Below are 15575 nucleotides of genomic sequence, written 5' to 3'. Positions count from 1 at the left end.
AAACACTATTCACCTCATAAAACGTTGTTTTGCTACTTCTAGAAACTAGTTTTTGCTCTGACTCCACTCTGGGCCTGTTTGCGCTTCATTTTCAAATTTTAAATTTATAAAAAAACAGTTATTCAAATTCTAAAATTTTGAGCTAAAAAAGTAAACAAATTTTTTTTTAAATAATCGTTTTTTTACCTCTCGAAATACGAATTTTTAAAAGCTTTTGCCCTCGTTTTGCTCGGGTGAATTTCTATATTCTTCTCTAAACCAAAAAAATCCATAAATAAATCTGAACACTTCTGTTTGCAATTTTAAAAACCAGGCGGGTTTCAGAAAAAGTGAATGCGACGATGCATGAATTGAAAAGTCATCTCGATCAGCGATCACGATTTTCAAACATTTTTAAGAATGTGCTAAAATTGAAAACAATTTGATAACGTTTCAAAGCTTATCGACATTCAAATTAATCAGAACTTTTGCGCAAATAGATACTGGAAGCGGATTCCGACTATTATCTCGCTTTTTGTACGTACAATGTTCAAAATACATCCGAAAAAACAGTTTCCGCAGCGGAAATCACAAATACCAACAAATCACAGCCACGTATATGCGCATCGCACGATAGACTTGGATAGATTAAAATGCTGATTTTAGCTCGTATTATTTGTATGTTTTTCATTATGTTCTCAACAATGTAGTGATGTGTCTCATACCATTCAAATGAACAATTTTTAAATTAAGTACTTTTGTAACAAATTTCGATTTACTGTGTACGCTGCTTCAGAGGTCGTCAAAAGGGCCAAGAACTCGCATTTTAACATTGATCCTCGGACTAACCATGTTATGTTCATCACAAAAAGAATGACCAAAAGTAAGTAACTTACGACAACCATACGTATATTATTTCCCTGCGTATTTGGAGTTTACATAATCAAACGGACAGAAAAATCGTTGATTTGCATTTGACGACAAAAAACGTAACACTGCAACGAGAAAAATACGAAGTACGGTGTAATGTCAAGTGCCGAAATGTGGCCACCTAAAGGTTTCGAAAATTGATTTTTTTTTTGCTGGAATGCGGGCATTTAAAACTGCAAAAGCTCAAAAGTGGCCGCGTGAAATATACGGAATAAAATTTCAAGAAATTTACCTAGAAAAATGAGTTTTATTTTCGCAAACTTTTCCCTTCATTTCGCTCGGACCTATTTCCTTTTCTTTTATTTACTAATTAAAATTTTTAATTACCTAATATTCAAATTTTAAAATTGTGCAGCCAAAAAATAGGCAGACTCATCATAAAATAATTATTTTTCATCTCTCAAAATACGAATTTTTGAAAGCTTTTGCCTTCGTTCCGTTTGGGCTCCTGTGTTATTTTCTTCAAATTGAATTAGTTCATTACATTCAAATTTTTCAAAAAGCATTAAGCCAGAAAACTCACTTTTCATCTGATAAGACTTTACTTTTCGAAATATGGTTTTGCCCTCGCCGAGGGCTCGTACTTTGGTTATAATTTCTAAAGTTTTGGTTAGGTACTAGAGTTACCTACTTACTTTTAAAAAATGTCAAAAATTTAATTTTTGCACACATCTTGAAGAGAAAAAAAAGGCTAATGATATCAGTAAGTTAATAATTTGCAAAAGTATCGAGATCGACCTACTTGTACACTTTTGTTTTGTTTTTCAACTGTCTATAATGCAAAATAATCAAAGTTATCATTTCCGTCAAAAATAGCTAAAAATCTCACTTTTTGTCCAAAGGACAAAAAAAAATTCAAGAAGTTTCCATTCTCCTTCCTAAAAATCACCAAAACACCCCGTTTTTTGCCTAAAAAAATGTCAATGACCAATACATTTCTCCCATTTTGGGAAAAGAATATTTTTTTTTGGGCAATGATCACCGAAAAATCGTGCTTTTCCCTAAAAGTAATCAGTCTTGCTTTTTGCTTAAAGTTGACAAAATTCTCGGTTTTATGCAAAAAATTCTAAAAATTCAATTTTTTTTCAAAAATTGTTCAAAAATCTTTTTATTACTGCTAAAAAGTCTCGATTTTTCACACAAAATTGCCATAAGTTGCAATATGAAAAAGCTCACGATTCGAATAAGAATTTTGAAAATAAGATGCACTATTGTTTTCTTATTGTCTAAAATTGCTAAGTTTTACTAAAAATATTAGATATCTATCAAAATTTTGATTTGAAATTTTTTTCTTCAAAATTATGTAGAAGCCGGTATTTGCCAGAAATTGCCAAAAAATCTCTTTTTACAAATCATTCTCACAAAGTTTTTCTTTTTGCTAAAATTGTTAAAATCCTGCTGTTTGCCAAAAATTGTAAAGAAAATTAATTTGCAAAGTGGACGAATCATCGAGGAATTCGATTACGAGCGAGAAGATACAATGATAAGTTAGGATCGGTTAAAAAAATCCTCACTTTTTAAAGTAACAAAATTTCAAAAAATGGTCGTTTTTTCAGAAAATTTAAAATTTTTACCAACTTAAAAAAAAAATTGTCCAAATGTCCCGCTTTTTTTCCAGAAACTGTCAGAAAACCATCATTTTTGTTAAAATTGTCAGTCTCGTTTTATTTTTCCAAGTCCTTATGAAGGTATGTACTTTTCTGCCAAAAAATAGTCAAAAAAGTCTCGATTTTTCATTAGAATGTTTCGAAATAGTTGAATAACTTTTCAAAATGAAATACATTTCAATTCGTAATACGTATCTATTATACTTATTCTTTTTTTGTGATTTTTATTCTGTATTAAAATTTTTTTGTCACTTTTTTGGTTATTTTTGAATTACTTTTTGGTTACTTTTTCGAGATTTTTCAGTTACAAAATTACTTTTTTGAGGGGAAAAATCGAGTACATAAATGAACCAAACTTGATGTGAGTTCTACATCAATTGGCAGAATTGTCATTACATCATTTATTCATTTCATCATAAAAACTCTTCATATTATTCGAAAAAATTGGCATTCTTTTCTCATTTCAGTCGGCAAATCTTCAATCAGAACCCCGCCACCTAAAAAAAATCCAGTTTTTTTCTCGTCAAATTGATTAATTTTCTCAAAAGTGAATAAAAAATGTTAAAAAACAATTGAGAAAAAAACACCAGGAGGAATATTTTTATTGGGGGGGGTGGGGTTAACGTTTTAGGGCCCCATTCGGTGCCTCTGCCAGGGGCCTTCAACCGACCCAGTCCGCGCCTGATTAAGAGCTCAGCAGAAATTTGGCTATTTTCAAAAGTCCACGTGACACAGACCAGTGTCTCCCGAATTAGCGATCCGATAAACTTCCGACAGAAAAATCGCATCTACGTCAAAATTGGTTCTAATGCCATTTACATGAATATTTTCTCTGTTTTCAGATATTATCGAAACAAAATCTATATAACTTGAGCAGAAAACAATAGAGAAGTAAATGAAACATTGAGGAAATATGTACATTATGATCATAATGCGTATTCGTCAATTCTTTCCCATTTTTACTTTTACATTAATATTGTACATAAGCACAAACCACTCAGATGCACAATCCGAGGAAGATATCGTGACAGTGTTTCCCCAAGAGGGTTCATTTGACCATTTGGCAGTAGACAAGTATGGAAGATGGATATATGTAGCTGGACCAGGAATTCTACATCAAATATCATCGGACATGCAGTTGCAAGTTGAATATACCATCAAGGAACTAGCTGATTTTTCAAATTGTACAACTTACAGTTGTTTGAGCGAATTGTATGGAAATATCAGCGATTATAACCAAATATTAGTATTGGACTATCAGAACCAGCAATTGATATCGTGCGGTACTTTTTACTCGGGTATATGCCATGCTCATGACATGAGTAATATATCAAAAATTTTGGCAACCAAGTTTGAACAAGTTGTACAAAGTAACCATAAGAACCCGGCTGTAGCCTTTACGGCGCCTTGTTCACTACACAACTCATCGATACCATTGTCCACACTATATGTCGGCTTTGTTGAAAACAATATTGCGCAAGTACAGATCAGAAATCTAGGACAAACACATTTTCTGTCAGTACTAAGAGAAAATTCTGCCTTCAATTCGACAAAGAATTCTATACCCGTTCGTGGTTCCACATTTATTAAGGGTTTCAATTTTCAAAACAACAGCTACTTTCTCACCACACATGTCAATATTTCATCTACAATAAATGATACAACTGTTGGACTGCTCTGGGGAGCAGGGTACCTAAGCAAGATAGATGATGAACAGGAAAAAGATTCATATAACGGTGTTTTTATAACTTGCAATTCTAGCATAGAATATTCAGCTGAACTTCAAATCAGGCAGGCTTATATCTATGAGTATGGGAACAAATCAAACTCAGCATCACAAACAGATTCACTTGAAGTGAAGGAAACATTTATGTTCACACTTTCCGCTATGTATGTATTAGGAGGATATGCGGGTTATGTAGTATGTAAATATGATATGAATAACATACATTTCACTTCTCAAAAGAACCAAATACTAAACGAAGATCTCATATTTTTCCACGAGGGTATGCCATATGCAACAGCTATGGCAGTCACATCTGTTAACAACCACATTGTTTTGTTCCTTGGTACAGATACAGGACATCTGATGAAAGTATCGATTGAAGGATTTCAATCACTCAATGCTGACACGGCAAATTACTACTCAGATATCCCATTTAAAGAGGGATTTCCTATAAATTCTGATTTGCTGTTTGATTTCAAAAATAACTTCTTGTATATAATGGCTTCAGATTATGTTGACACTGTCAACACAAGCGATTGTTACAAATACAATACATCATACGAATGTTTGCGCACACAAGATCCTCATTGCGGATGGTGTTTTGCTAAAAATATATGTTGTTTGAAATCAGAATGTACTGATACTGATGAACAAAACAGCATCGGATGGATGTCGTATGATATCTATAAACACATGAACACATCTTCAATGTCAAAGAACAAACTTTTACAAACAGCAGAATGGAATGAGACAGTCAGTTTCATAGAATCACACCCTTTTGATAATCTCGCAATAATATGTAGCGAATATGAGACGTGTTCGGCGTGTGTAACCTCAAATTATCCATGTAAATGGCATGTGAATGATCACAGGTGTACGGATGAAACAGTCTGGAGCAGTAAGGACATAGTAATAGGGGCTACTTTGGATCAGATCCAATCTAAAATTAAAAATACCCTATTCTATGATAAATTTATAAGAGATGAGTATTTCTGTCCCCAGTTCTTCCTCACTAACAATGATGGTTCAGTTTTTCTCGCGAGTGCCGATTTAGAAAAGGAAATAAGCATTACATTTAGGTATAGAATCCCAACAGATTTGCCAAATGAAACATTTACATGTGAATTTCACCTTGAAGGAAACAAGACCATACAATATGCAACTTCGCTCGCAGTCGCTTCAAGGTCTACTGCACCCAATATAGGCATTTCAGAAGGAGAAATTGAATGTAATAGTGTGATACTTACATATGCTGATAAAAAACCAAATGAAACTGTCCAATTGTCAATTGTGTGGAATGGATCAAACCCTCTTGATGACCCTCAAAATATACGTGTAATCTTATTTAAATGCCCATACATAGGAAATCAGTGTAAAACTTGTGTAAGTAAGGAATATTGCAAATGGAATTCAGGAGCTGAGCAATGTGAACACGATGAACACGATAGCATTAATGATGAAGATGGCATTGCCAATGAACAGCGGCGGCAAGATGCTAAAATGGAACAATGTCAAGATCCAACAATCTCTTTCTTTACACCACAACTAGCACCATGGGAAGGTGGAACTAGAATATCAATCCATATTAGCAACTTGGGTAATGCATTTCCTTTGTCTTGGAATATTACAGTAGGAGACACCACCTGCACTGTGCATTCACAACCAACTGACATTATAAAAGAACCATTAATCTGTGTAGTGGATGCTTGTAATTCAACATTTCACAATTGTAGTGGACCAATTAGGCTTATTGCAGAAGGTTTACTTTTGACATCAAATACAACCTTCGAATTTTTTGATCTTAAAATCAATGATATCTCCCCAAAAATTGGATCAACAATTGGTGGCACTGAGATAATAATTAATGGTGAAAATTTGAATACTGGTAATGTAACTGAAGTTTACATAGGTGACTTGGAATGTGTAGTATTTGAACACCAATCTAAGCAACTGAAGTGCTTGACAGGTCCATCTAAATTGTCCTTCAAAACTCATGTCAATATATACTTTGATGGGCATACTCGAACATCTGAACAAGTTTATGAATATGATGAAAATTTAGAAGCAGATGAAAACATTCAAACAATACCTAGAGGTGTTCCAACAGGCGGACCGAATACAACAATAAAATTTGATGTATCTATTCAAAAGAACATCACAAAAAAGCAAGAAATCTTATTCTACATCCAAGGTGAAGGGAAAGCAAAGATATACTACAGCAAATGTGAAATATCCAACATTTCCCTGATCTGTCCAATACCAAGCATTGATCTCAACAGTAATTTTCTAGATGAAAAGAAACCCAAACGCATGGATTATGGTTTTAAAATAAACTCTCCAAATGGAAAAAACGTGACCGATTTTCACATTACAAAAAAATACCCCAAGTTTCTACTTTACCCAGATTCAGTTCGTGATCTTTTACAAGGAAAAATCGTTAAACAACAAACTACATCAATCATAGTCAAATGGTTGTTAGAAAACATCTACTTGTTCATAGTAGGGTTAGTGATACTCGTTGTACTCATAATTACAACATCAATTATGTATTGGAGAAAATCCGCTGCAAGGGTAAGAAAAATGCAAAAACAGATAAATGTAATGGGAATGGAAAGGATAGCGGTGTCACAATTGGTTAAAAGAGTAGTAATTGAAAAAAAATTGGAACTGGATGAAAATTTATCACAAATGCTTGTAAGTATCTTTTCATTGTTTTTAGTTAGTAATGTTGACACGTACTTTATCAATAGTTTACTGATATTATGTACATACTGGGGGGCTACGCCCCCTGAGCCGCTTCGCGGCTCCAACCCCCGGTTCGCGCCCTCGCTTTGCTCGGGCTGCTCGCATGACCTTCGCTTCGCTCGGTCTTTTCCCTATCCTTTGGCTCAACAGCTCGCGCCCTCGCTTCGCTCGGGCCACTCGCCTGATCTTCAGGTTGCTCAAGCCTCTTGCTCTTGTTTTCATACAATCATTGTTAGAAGAAACTCAACATGAATGAAAGAACCCTCAAGAAGTAAGTTTTTTGGATTTTTAACGCGGGCCCACGTCCATCACTTCAAAAAATTTGAAAAAAAATCTACGCACTTTGATTTATGAGTAATAATTTTCCCAAAAAATTTACATAGCACTACTTTTAGGTTTAAAGTAATAGCAGTTTGAAATTATTACCTTCTGAGCTTTTTGGCTAGCATACAGTTCATGAAATTAAAAAAAAACCTAACAGATTCACTTTCCGTACTTCTATACACCACATGAAGTTTAAAAATTGTTTTGTAAGAAAAATACGATTTTCACTCCTAGGGGGCATGGGCGGGGTCGATGATGGGCGAAATTTGTTGAACTCTTAATTTTTTTTTGGTCCTCCAAAGATACCCTGCGATTTATTAATTTGTTTCACATACCTTTTCTTGAACTTATGAATATTTTCAAAATCTGGGCTTCACTTTTTCAATTTTTTGGGTAAAATTCCAAAATTTCCTTTATTTTTTCACATTTTGAAAATCTTTAAATTTCATATGTTTTTTCCTATTTCACAACTTCCCACGATATCCCATCACAGAATTATTCACTTATCACAACAGGGATACCCTTTGATGATTTTTTTTTTGCGTGTTGACTGAAAATCTATTTCCACATAATTTATCTCCATCTATCCTTCATGTCTTTCCTAACTTACCCCCTCCCTCCCTCTTACCCTTCCAAATGATGTATGTAGGCCCATGTGATCTGGTTTTTGTAGAAATTCTGTATAATAAGGCTGTGTTTATTCCCTTATGTATTCATACTATTGACGCATGTGTCTGTTGTGGAGTGTTTTAAAATGAAATGTAGGGTGAAGAGGAAGAGGCGAGTTTCTTTATTGTTGTAAGATACCACTGTCAGGTATATCGCGAAAAACGCCACAAAAGAATCGCCACCCAAACCTGTTTCAGTGCATGATGACGCGATGACGTGTTAAACATCCCTAAACGTTCCATAACTTTGCTTCACTGGATTCGGCTGCATAAGTTCTCAACTTTCAACTCGCTCTAGAAGCTTTCCTAATTAACTTTTTAAAGTTTTTAGATTTTTCCTGATATCCTGTTATCCACACCTTTCCACACCCCAAGTTTGAGCTTTCTAGCTATCATAGTTTCTGAAATAATTTCTATCAGTAACATTCGGCGATATATTATACTAGGGGGCTACGCCCCCTGGCCGCTTCGCGGCCCAACCCCCATACTCGTTCCTCGGGCTTCGCCCTCGGAACTCGCTCTTGGGGGCTGCGCCCCCAAACCCCCCTTCGCTCACTCTCAGAAGAGGTTTGCTCCCAAGTTTATGCTTCGATTAAAACTTTGGTTAAAATGAAAGATGATAGACGCGAAAGCAAAGCACCGAAGATAGACGCATGGGGGTTCAACTCAATGGTAAAAAAAACGAGACCAAGTTTGGCATAGACTTACTATTTTAGATCAGACATGTAGTTTGTCATTCTGTCGCTGAATTTTCTGAGCGCTGCTTGCAATATTTTTATTCATTACAGTAAACACCTGTGGCCATCAAAACAGGGTTCAAACATGTATTTCTAAAATTTTCTAATTTCTACAATTTTCAACAGGATGATAACAAATGTGGTTGTAATAACACAATGTCGATTGATCTTTTTCAATTTAAATTTTGGTGTGATTTTAAATTTATTTATTAATTAATGGTAGTGTACTGCTGTGAGTGCTGTGTACCGAACTGCCGAACCTGAAATGACAATGGACAATCGGGAATTCGGGATCGGCAGATTCGGATGCACATTACCTGTACACTGTTCTGTTATGTATAAAACAAAAACTTAACATTGATTTAAATAAATCACATACTCATTATCGAATCGATGTTTTTTTTCAACTTGAGTAATAAAAATAAAAATAAAAATTTGAATGAAATCGAAAAATAAATAAAAAGTACACATGAATCATACACTAGCGCTCGTCATTGCTGCGACAGAATGACAAACTATGGGTCCGATCCATTCAGATTTTGTTTATGTTTGCGTAAAAAGTAGGTAAAAACTTGGTCCCTTCTCCAGAGTATCTGAGTTGATGATCTATTTCATACATGTAGAATAGAATTATCTATGGATAGACGGATTAACATTATAACATTATTTAGCAATAATATGTATCTGTTTCTGTTAGAGCCCTGCGCCGCCGCGCCGCGCCGCCGCCGCCACCAATTTTTCACACATTTTTTGAGCCGCCGCCGCCGCTTTAAAAATTTTTGAAGCCGCCTTGCTCGGCTGAGCCGATTTAAATCATTCAAACGGCAAATTTCAGGGAAATTTTCCTCATATTTTGGATTTTTTCAAGTGGCTAAATTTTTCAATTTTGCCACGCACTACCTAGAATGATTTCTCTTCTCAGCTTGGAAAAGAATGCTAAATGCTTATCTGAGAAGCTGAATAATTTTCGCAAAAAATTTGTATTTTGAGGTAATTTTATGATTTACGGAAAATTACCTCAAAATTTCAATCTTTGTAGCCGGCTGAGCCGCAGCCGAGTAAAATTTTTGCCGCCGCCGGAAACGTCGGCTGGAATCGGCTACGCCGCCAGCCACAACGCTGCGCTCACCATAGCCGCCGCCGATCATTTCGTCGTCGGCGCAGGGCTCTAGTTTCTGTTGAGAATTTCACGCTGCATCGATATGCACAAATCATAATCCTCGCATTGGACTGAAGAATTCCGTTGTTGGAGGAGGAGTGAGAGGTTTGTATGCGCGCGCATGTCGCGTGATCCTGTCTGGAATTACGTTGGTGGTTGTGCGTATGCTTGTGTGGGTGTGAATGTACACGCATCGTCCTAACGGTTTTTTGTTATAAAATGCCATAAAAATCGATCAAAATCGCACGATATAATAAACTTTTTGCTAATCTGTCTTCGCCATTATAATGAGCATGAATTTTCGGACATTTCCCTCGTTGACAGTACCCATCTAGCGTTTTTAGTTTTCGAGATAATTTAATTCAAAATTGTGTAACTGAAATTCGAAATTTGAATTCAAAATAGCTCAAAAACTAAAAACCCCAGAGGGGTAATGTAATCGAGGGAAATGTTCAGGATTTAATGCTCTTTAAAATGAGATATTAACCACCCTTCTAGCCTTTTTCGTTCTTGATATATTTGAGAATAATCGAAAAAACGGCAAAAACAGCCCATTTAAACTCAAAATTTGGGCCCTTTAATTTCAAAATTTTTGCCCCCGCGTATTTTTCCTATATTCTAGAGACGTTAAGCTGTCGATTAAAAAAAAAATCAGCTCTCTAGGTGCCATAGATCGGGCTGGGAATTTTTTTCCGATTTTTCGAGTATTTTTCGGGTATTTTTTGGGTATTTATTTTTCTTGCAGCTGTATAGTATAGATATAATATATATAGGTATTAGTATCCAGACTTGTCAACTAATCAATGGGTTAATTTTACTATACAAGTGGACTGACCAACTTCTCAACTATAGTTGACAAGTCATGGGTTAATTTTACTATACAAGTCAACTATGAGTTTTTAGAAACTTCCACCAGAGTGCGCATGGATTAGAAATCAAGGCGCGAGGACGAACGCAGGGTCTACAGTCGATTTGTAGTGAGTAGAATGTGATGCGCTGGTGGAGATGTATATAAATACTTCGAACCTGAGTGTACACGACAACAAATTTGACCTAAAATTTTTCAGTATTTTATTGGCCCATGGAAAAATTAAAAACATCAAAATTTTTTATGCTGTTCAAGCTTTCTTGTGGTGTCTTAACTTCCTTAAAATTCAAATTACTTCAACTCCATTTTCAAACTTTTTCTTCAAAATTTAGCCTAAAAATCTGATTACTTTATCCAACCCATAGATTTTTCTAATATTAAATTGAATCTGCAAATAAAATTTTGATAAGTGATTTAGAACAGAAATTATGCCAATTTTAAAATTTTGTTCACTTTTCAGCATATATGCCAAGCATAGTTGACATGTCTGGTCGCAAGCAAATATATATATATAATATATATATTGATTGATAAGTATTGATATTTTTAGTACTTATCCATACTTTTTGGTATTGACGATACTTACAAGGGAGGTGCCCCAGGTGACATGCACCGATTTTAATGATTCTTGCACCATTGGATAGAGGACATCGAACATAGCCTACCACCAAATTTTCAGCTGCTGAAGTTGATATTTCGATTTTTCAGAGCAATTTTTCGATTTTCACATAGCAATTGTGAAAATAGAAAAATCGCCCTGGAAGGGTCAAATACCAATTTCAGCAGCTGAAAATTTCACCGTGGGCTGGTCTCATCATATGTACTGAAATACCCACATAATATTGAAGGTTTAGGTATGCGACCTCCGCCGACCATTTTTGGTAAATTTTTCAGAATTGCCATGTGAAAATCAAAAAATCGCACTGGAAGGCTCAAATATCAACTTCAGCAGCTGAAAATTTCACCGTGGGCTAGTTTCATCATATGTATTGAAACGCCCAAAGAATATTGAAGGTTTCGGTATGCGACCTGCGCCGACTATATCGCACCTCGGGAGTTATAAGGTCACATCTCAAAAAAGTGAAATTTTACAGGAGAGTGATTTTCTTTTTTTTTAAAACTTGATTCATTATTTTTATCAACTTATAATTAATTGTGAGGAATGAATAGCACCTCATTTTAAAGATCTGGTATCCTACCTTCATTTAGCATAAGAACACTTTGAAAAATAAAATCTTAAAGAGGAAATATTTCAATGTTTGGAAAACATTTTGAGTTATAACCTTTCATTAAAGTTGATGTGGAGGCGAAAGGAAGCGTCCAAAAAAAAATTCATGATAACAAAGTTGTAGAGAATTAAATTTCCAATCGACATAATGTCGTTAGTTTTTTTCTAAAGTGCTTAGTTTTTGAGTTTTTCTCAAAAAACTAAAATTTCATGATATGTGCAAATTCATTTTTCTGAAAAGTGATCAATTTAAAAAAATTTTTCCATTTGGTACAAACCAATAAAAAATGCCCTCCTTGTGACTATTTCTAACTGACAAACATTCAACACAATCAAAACTATTTGTTAACACTTTGTATGTACGAAATTTGCTCAAAAAAGGTGGAGTTTTTTGAGATGTGCCCTTATAACTCCAAACAACTTGCAATGTTGTTGAGATTTTGAGTTAGGCTATTTGCGTTTTTTACAAGATCTAGATGATGTACCCAACTCAAAGTGTAATTTTTGGTTGAGGGGAGTCATACAAACCCCAAAAATGCAAAAACATCAAAATCAATTTTTTTTGAGATGTGACCTTATTACTCCCGAGGTGCGATATTTGGCCAATTTTTCAAAATTGCAATGTGAAAATCGAAAAATTGCTCTGAAAAATCGAAATATCAACTTCAGCAGCTGAAAATTTTGTGGTAGACTATGTTCGATGTCCTCTATCCAATAGTGGAAGAATCATTCAAATCGGTGCATGTCACCTGGGGCACCTTCCTTGTTAGATCAACACATGACTGTCTTGTACTTATTACAGAAATTACCAAATGTCAACATCACATATGAATCCTACTATATATCAGATGCCAATCAAACAACACCAAAGATTGATTATGAGATACCACTAGATGAAAAGTGGGAAGTTCCAAGAGGAAACGTTGTTCTTGGGAACTTTCTAGGAGAAGGGGAATTCGGAAGAGTTGTCAAAGGAAATGTTTCGGGCCTCTCACAACAACATGATGACACAACAGTAGCAGTAAAGATGTTGAAAAGTATACTTACACAGTTCGTTTCAACAGGCGTCGCATTTTTTACATTTTTTGAAGGGGGGAAGTGCTAATTTAGTGACTGAAAGCATAAAAAAAATAGTTTACCAAACAAATTACACAATAAAACCAATTTCTTGAGGTCCGTAAAATTTTAGAGAAAAAAAGTTGTTTGAGTGATTAAAAAGTTTGGAAAAGTCGCCAAAAGTTGCTTGAAGTGATACTAATTATTCAGTTACCTACATAACAAAATGACAGATGCGATTCCTGCTTTCTCATTTTAAAAAATTGCATAGTCGTCATAAATCAGAATCAGATTTACACTCCAAATGTTGCAGGTAACTACAAAGACACAGATTTGGTCAACTTGGTGATGGAAATGGAACTGATGAAACTTATTGGCAGACATGACAATGTACTTGGTTTACTCGGATGTTGTACACTTGATGGGCCATTGTACATTATCACAGAATACTCTCCACATGGAAATTTACTCGATTTTCTTAGAAATCACCACCTTCCTTCCAAACCGTCGGCAATTGATGACTTGTCTGAAAAAGTTCTAGTCACATTTGCCCTACAAATAGCAAGCGGCATGGAGTATTTGGCTTCTATAAAAGTAAGTCTTTTCATAATGCTGTCAATACCACAATAATGTTCAAAAATCAGCTATTCAGTACCCACTACCTTTGCATAAATAAATAATCAATTCCTTAGTGTATCCACGGAGACCTAGCAGCTCGAAATATCTTGTTATTTGATGATTATATCGTGAAAATCGCCGATTTTGGATTAGCCAGAGAAACTGGACATACTGACTACTACAAACAAAAAACAAATGGAAGATTCCCAGTTAAGTGGATGGCACCAGAAGCTTTAACACACAGACGTTTCACAACTCAATCTGATACGTAAGTTTCAAAACCTATGTACAATAGTTTTCAGTAGGTACCTAACTGTACTTATCTAATTCATCTCTTATGAACACATGACTTTACAGATGGTCATATGGTGTGCTGTTGTGGGAAATTATGACTTTTGGCGCTGTTCCGTATTCGTCATACAATGATTTAGAAAAATTACTGAAAGATATTGAAGCAGGCTATCGTATGATGAAACCCAAAAACTGTTCGACAACAATGTAAACCCTAATTTTAACCCAACTGTGTTCTTATTTCATAACCGGGTTGATAATTAATCTTTAATTAAATTTTGTAATGATTTCTCCAATAGATACTCCCTAATGTTGAAATGCTGGAATTATTTACCCGAAGAACGACCAGACGTCACAACAATCATTGAAGAATTGAATGTCATTCTGGCAGATTATGACGCAGTAAGCGAACCAGGGCTTAAAACCACCAAAACCAAAACCAAATAAAACCACCATAACCATTGTTTTTAATTGGTTTTAACCACTACCACAACCATTTCAACTTCTTTTTGTGAATTTCAAAAACAACAACAACATAAAACCAATATATTTGAAAAAAATGAAAACCAATTCATTTACTTAAAAACAACCATTTGGGAAAAAAATTTGAATTGAAACAACCACAACCACCAAAAAGTTGTGTTCTTTGGAGAAAACCACAACCACAAGAACCATTTCAATTTTCAAATGTAACCATAACCAATAACAACCAATTCATGAAATGGTTCTTTTTGGTTTTTGCAATTTTTTTTTCAATTTTTCCAGACCTGTGATGGAAATTTTCTAGTTTTTTGTCTCAAATCATACTTTTAGTAGTCCTGAATTAGTTTTTCTATAAATTTATTTGAAAATCAAAATTGTTTTTGATATCAGAACCACCACAACCACCAAAACCATTTGAAAATTTGGAATGGTTTTTGATGTGAAAAACCACCACTACTGCAAAAAAAAACTATTATTACGGAACCAAATCACATCCACACCTTATTAAAAAAATTGAAACCATTTCAAAACCAGAACCAGAAAAACTTTGAAACCTAAACCTTAAAACCAATTGGAACCCTTATGGTTTGTGATTGGAAAACCAATTCAGAAACCATAACCAAAAACCATTATTTTTGAGTCTTTTAAAAACCACCTACCACAACAACCAATAAAATCCAAATGGTTTTAAGCCCTGAAGTGAACACTTATTCATTTACCAGCAAGCGATCAATTTTACAGTGTTTCATGATAAATGTCAAAATATTTCATTTACTCGTAGATTGTTGAACATTCTGATCCTCCCAGTCAGATGGAAAATGAAACTGATAGTCTATTGGAGAGCATTACTTGATGATACAATGAAGGACTGTTATTTTATGATTTTATCATAGCTTTGTGTATTACTCTGGGCGATTAAAACCTATACCTACTTGGTATGCTTCCTTCATTGAATACCTATATTATTCTATTGCACATTTACCTACCTAAGTAATCGTTTATTCATTTTTATTATACTTAGTCAATGTAGTCAAATATGAGTATAGATGTAAGTGGATCTATGGGTATTCTTCATTGGTACATTATGGATATATAATAAAATATTTTCTTTACATCTCCCTTTTTTGAAACTATATCATCTTTTAACCTGAATCCT

At 34.6% G+C, this 15575-nt stretch overlaps 1 protein-coding gene and 1 long non-coding RNA gene across 4 annotated transcripts in view; one reads left to right on the top strand and one right to left on the bottom strand.

Annotated features, from left to right (window-relative positions):
• LOC135838325 (uncharacterized) overlaps positions 1-15575 on the bottom strand; it is a 345767-nt gene that overhangs the window by 29477 nt on the left and 300715 nt on the right. The gene's annotated exons all lie outside the window — the stretch shown is intronic.
• Positions 678-15533, top strand: LOC135838080 (fibroblast growth factor receptor homolog 1-like). 2 transcript variants are annotated; one of them, XM_065353636.1, is made up of 8 exons: positions 678-862; positions 3359-6936; positions 12774-13008; positions 13341-13621; positions 13720-13913; positions 14003-14143; positions 14236-14338; positions 15201-15533. In XM_065353636.1, exons 2-8 carry the CDS (start codon positions 3430-3432, stop codon positions 15270-15272), a joined length of 4533 nt encoding a protein of 1510 aa, XP_065209708.1. In that variant the 5' UTR covers positions 678-862; positions 3359-3429; the 3' UTR covers positions 15273-15533. The 2 variants fall into 2 exon arrangements, with proteins under 2 accessions (XP_065209708.1, XP_065209716.1); XM_065353644.1 differs by lacking the exons at positions 678-862; positions 3359-6936 and having other exon boundaries at positions 6990-13008.

Source organism: Planococcus citri, chromosome 1 (genome assembly GCF_950023065.1).
Source record: "Planococcus citri chromosome 1, ihPlaCitr1.1, whole genome shotgun sequence".
Lineage (NCBI taxonomy): Eukaryota > Metazoa > Arthropoda > Insecta > Hemiptera > Pseudococcidae > Planococcus > Planococcus citri.
Note: the sequence above shows the minus strand (reverse complement) of the source record. Positions and strands in the feature narration are given on the sequence as shown.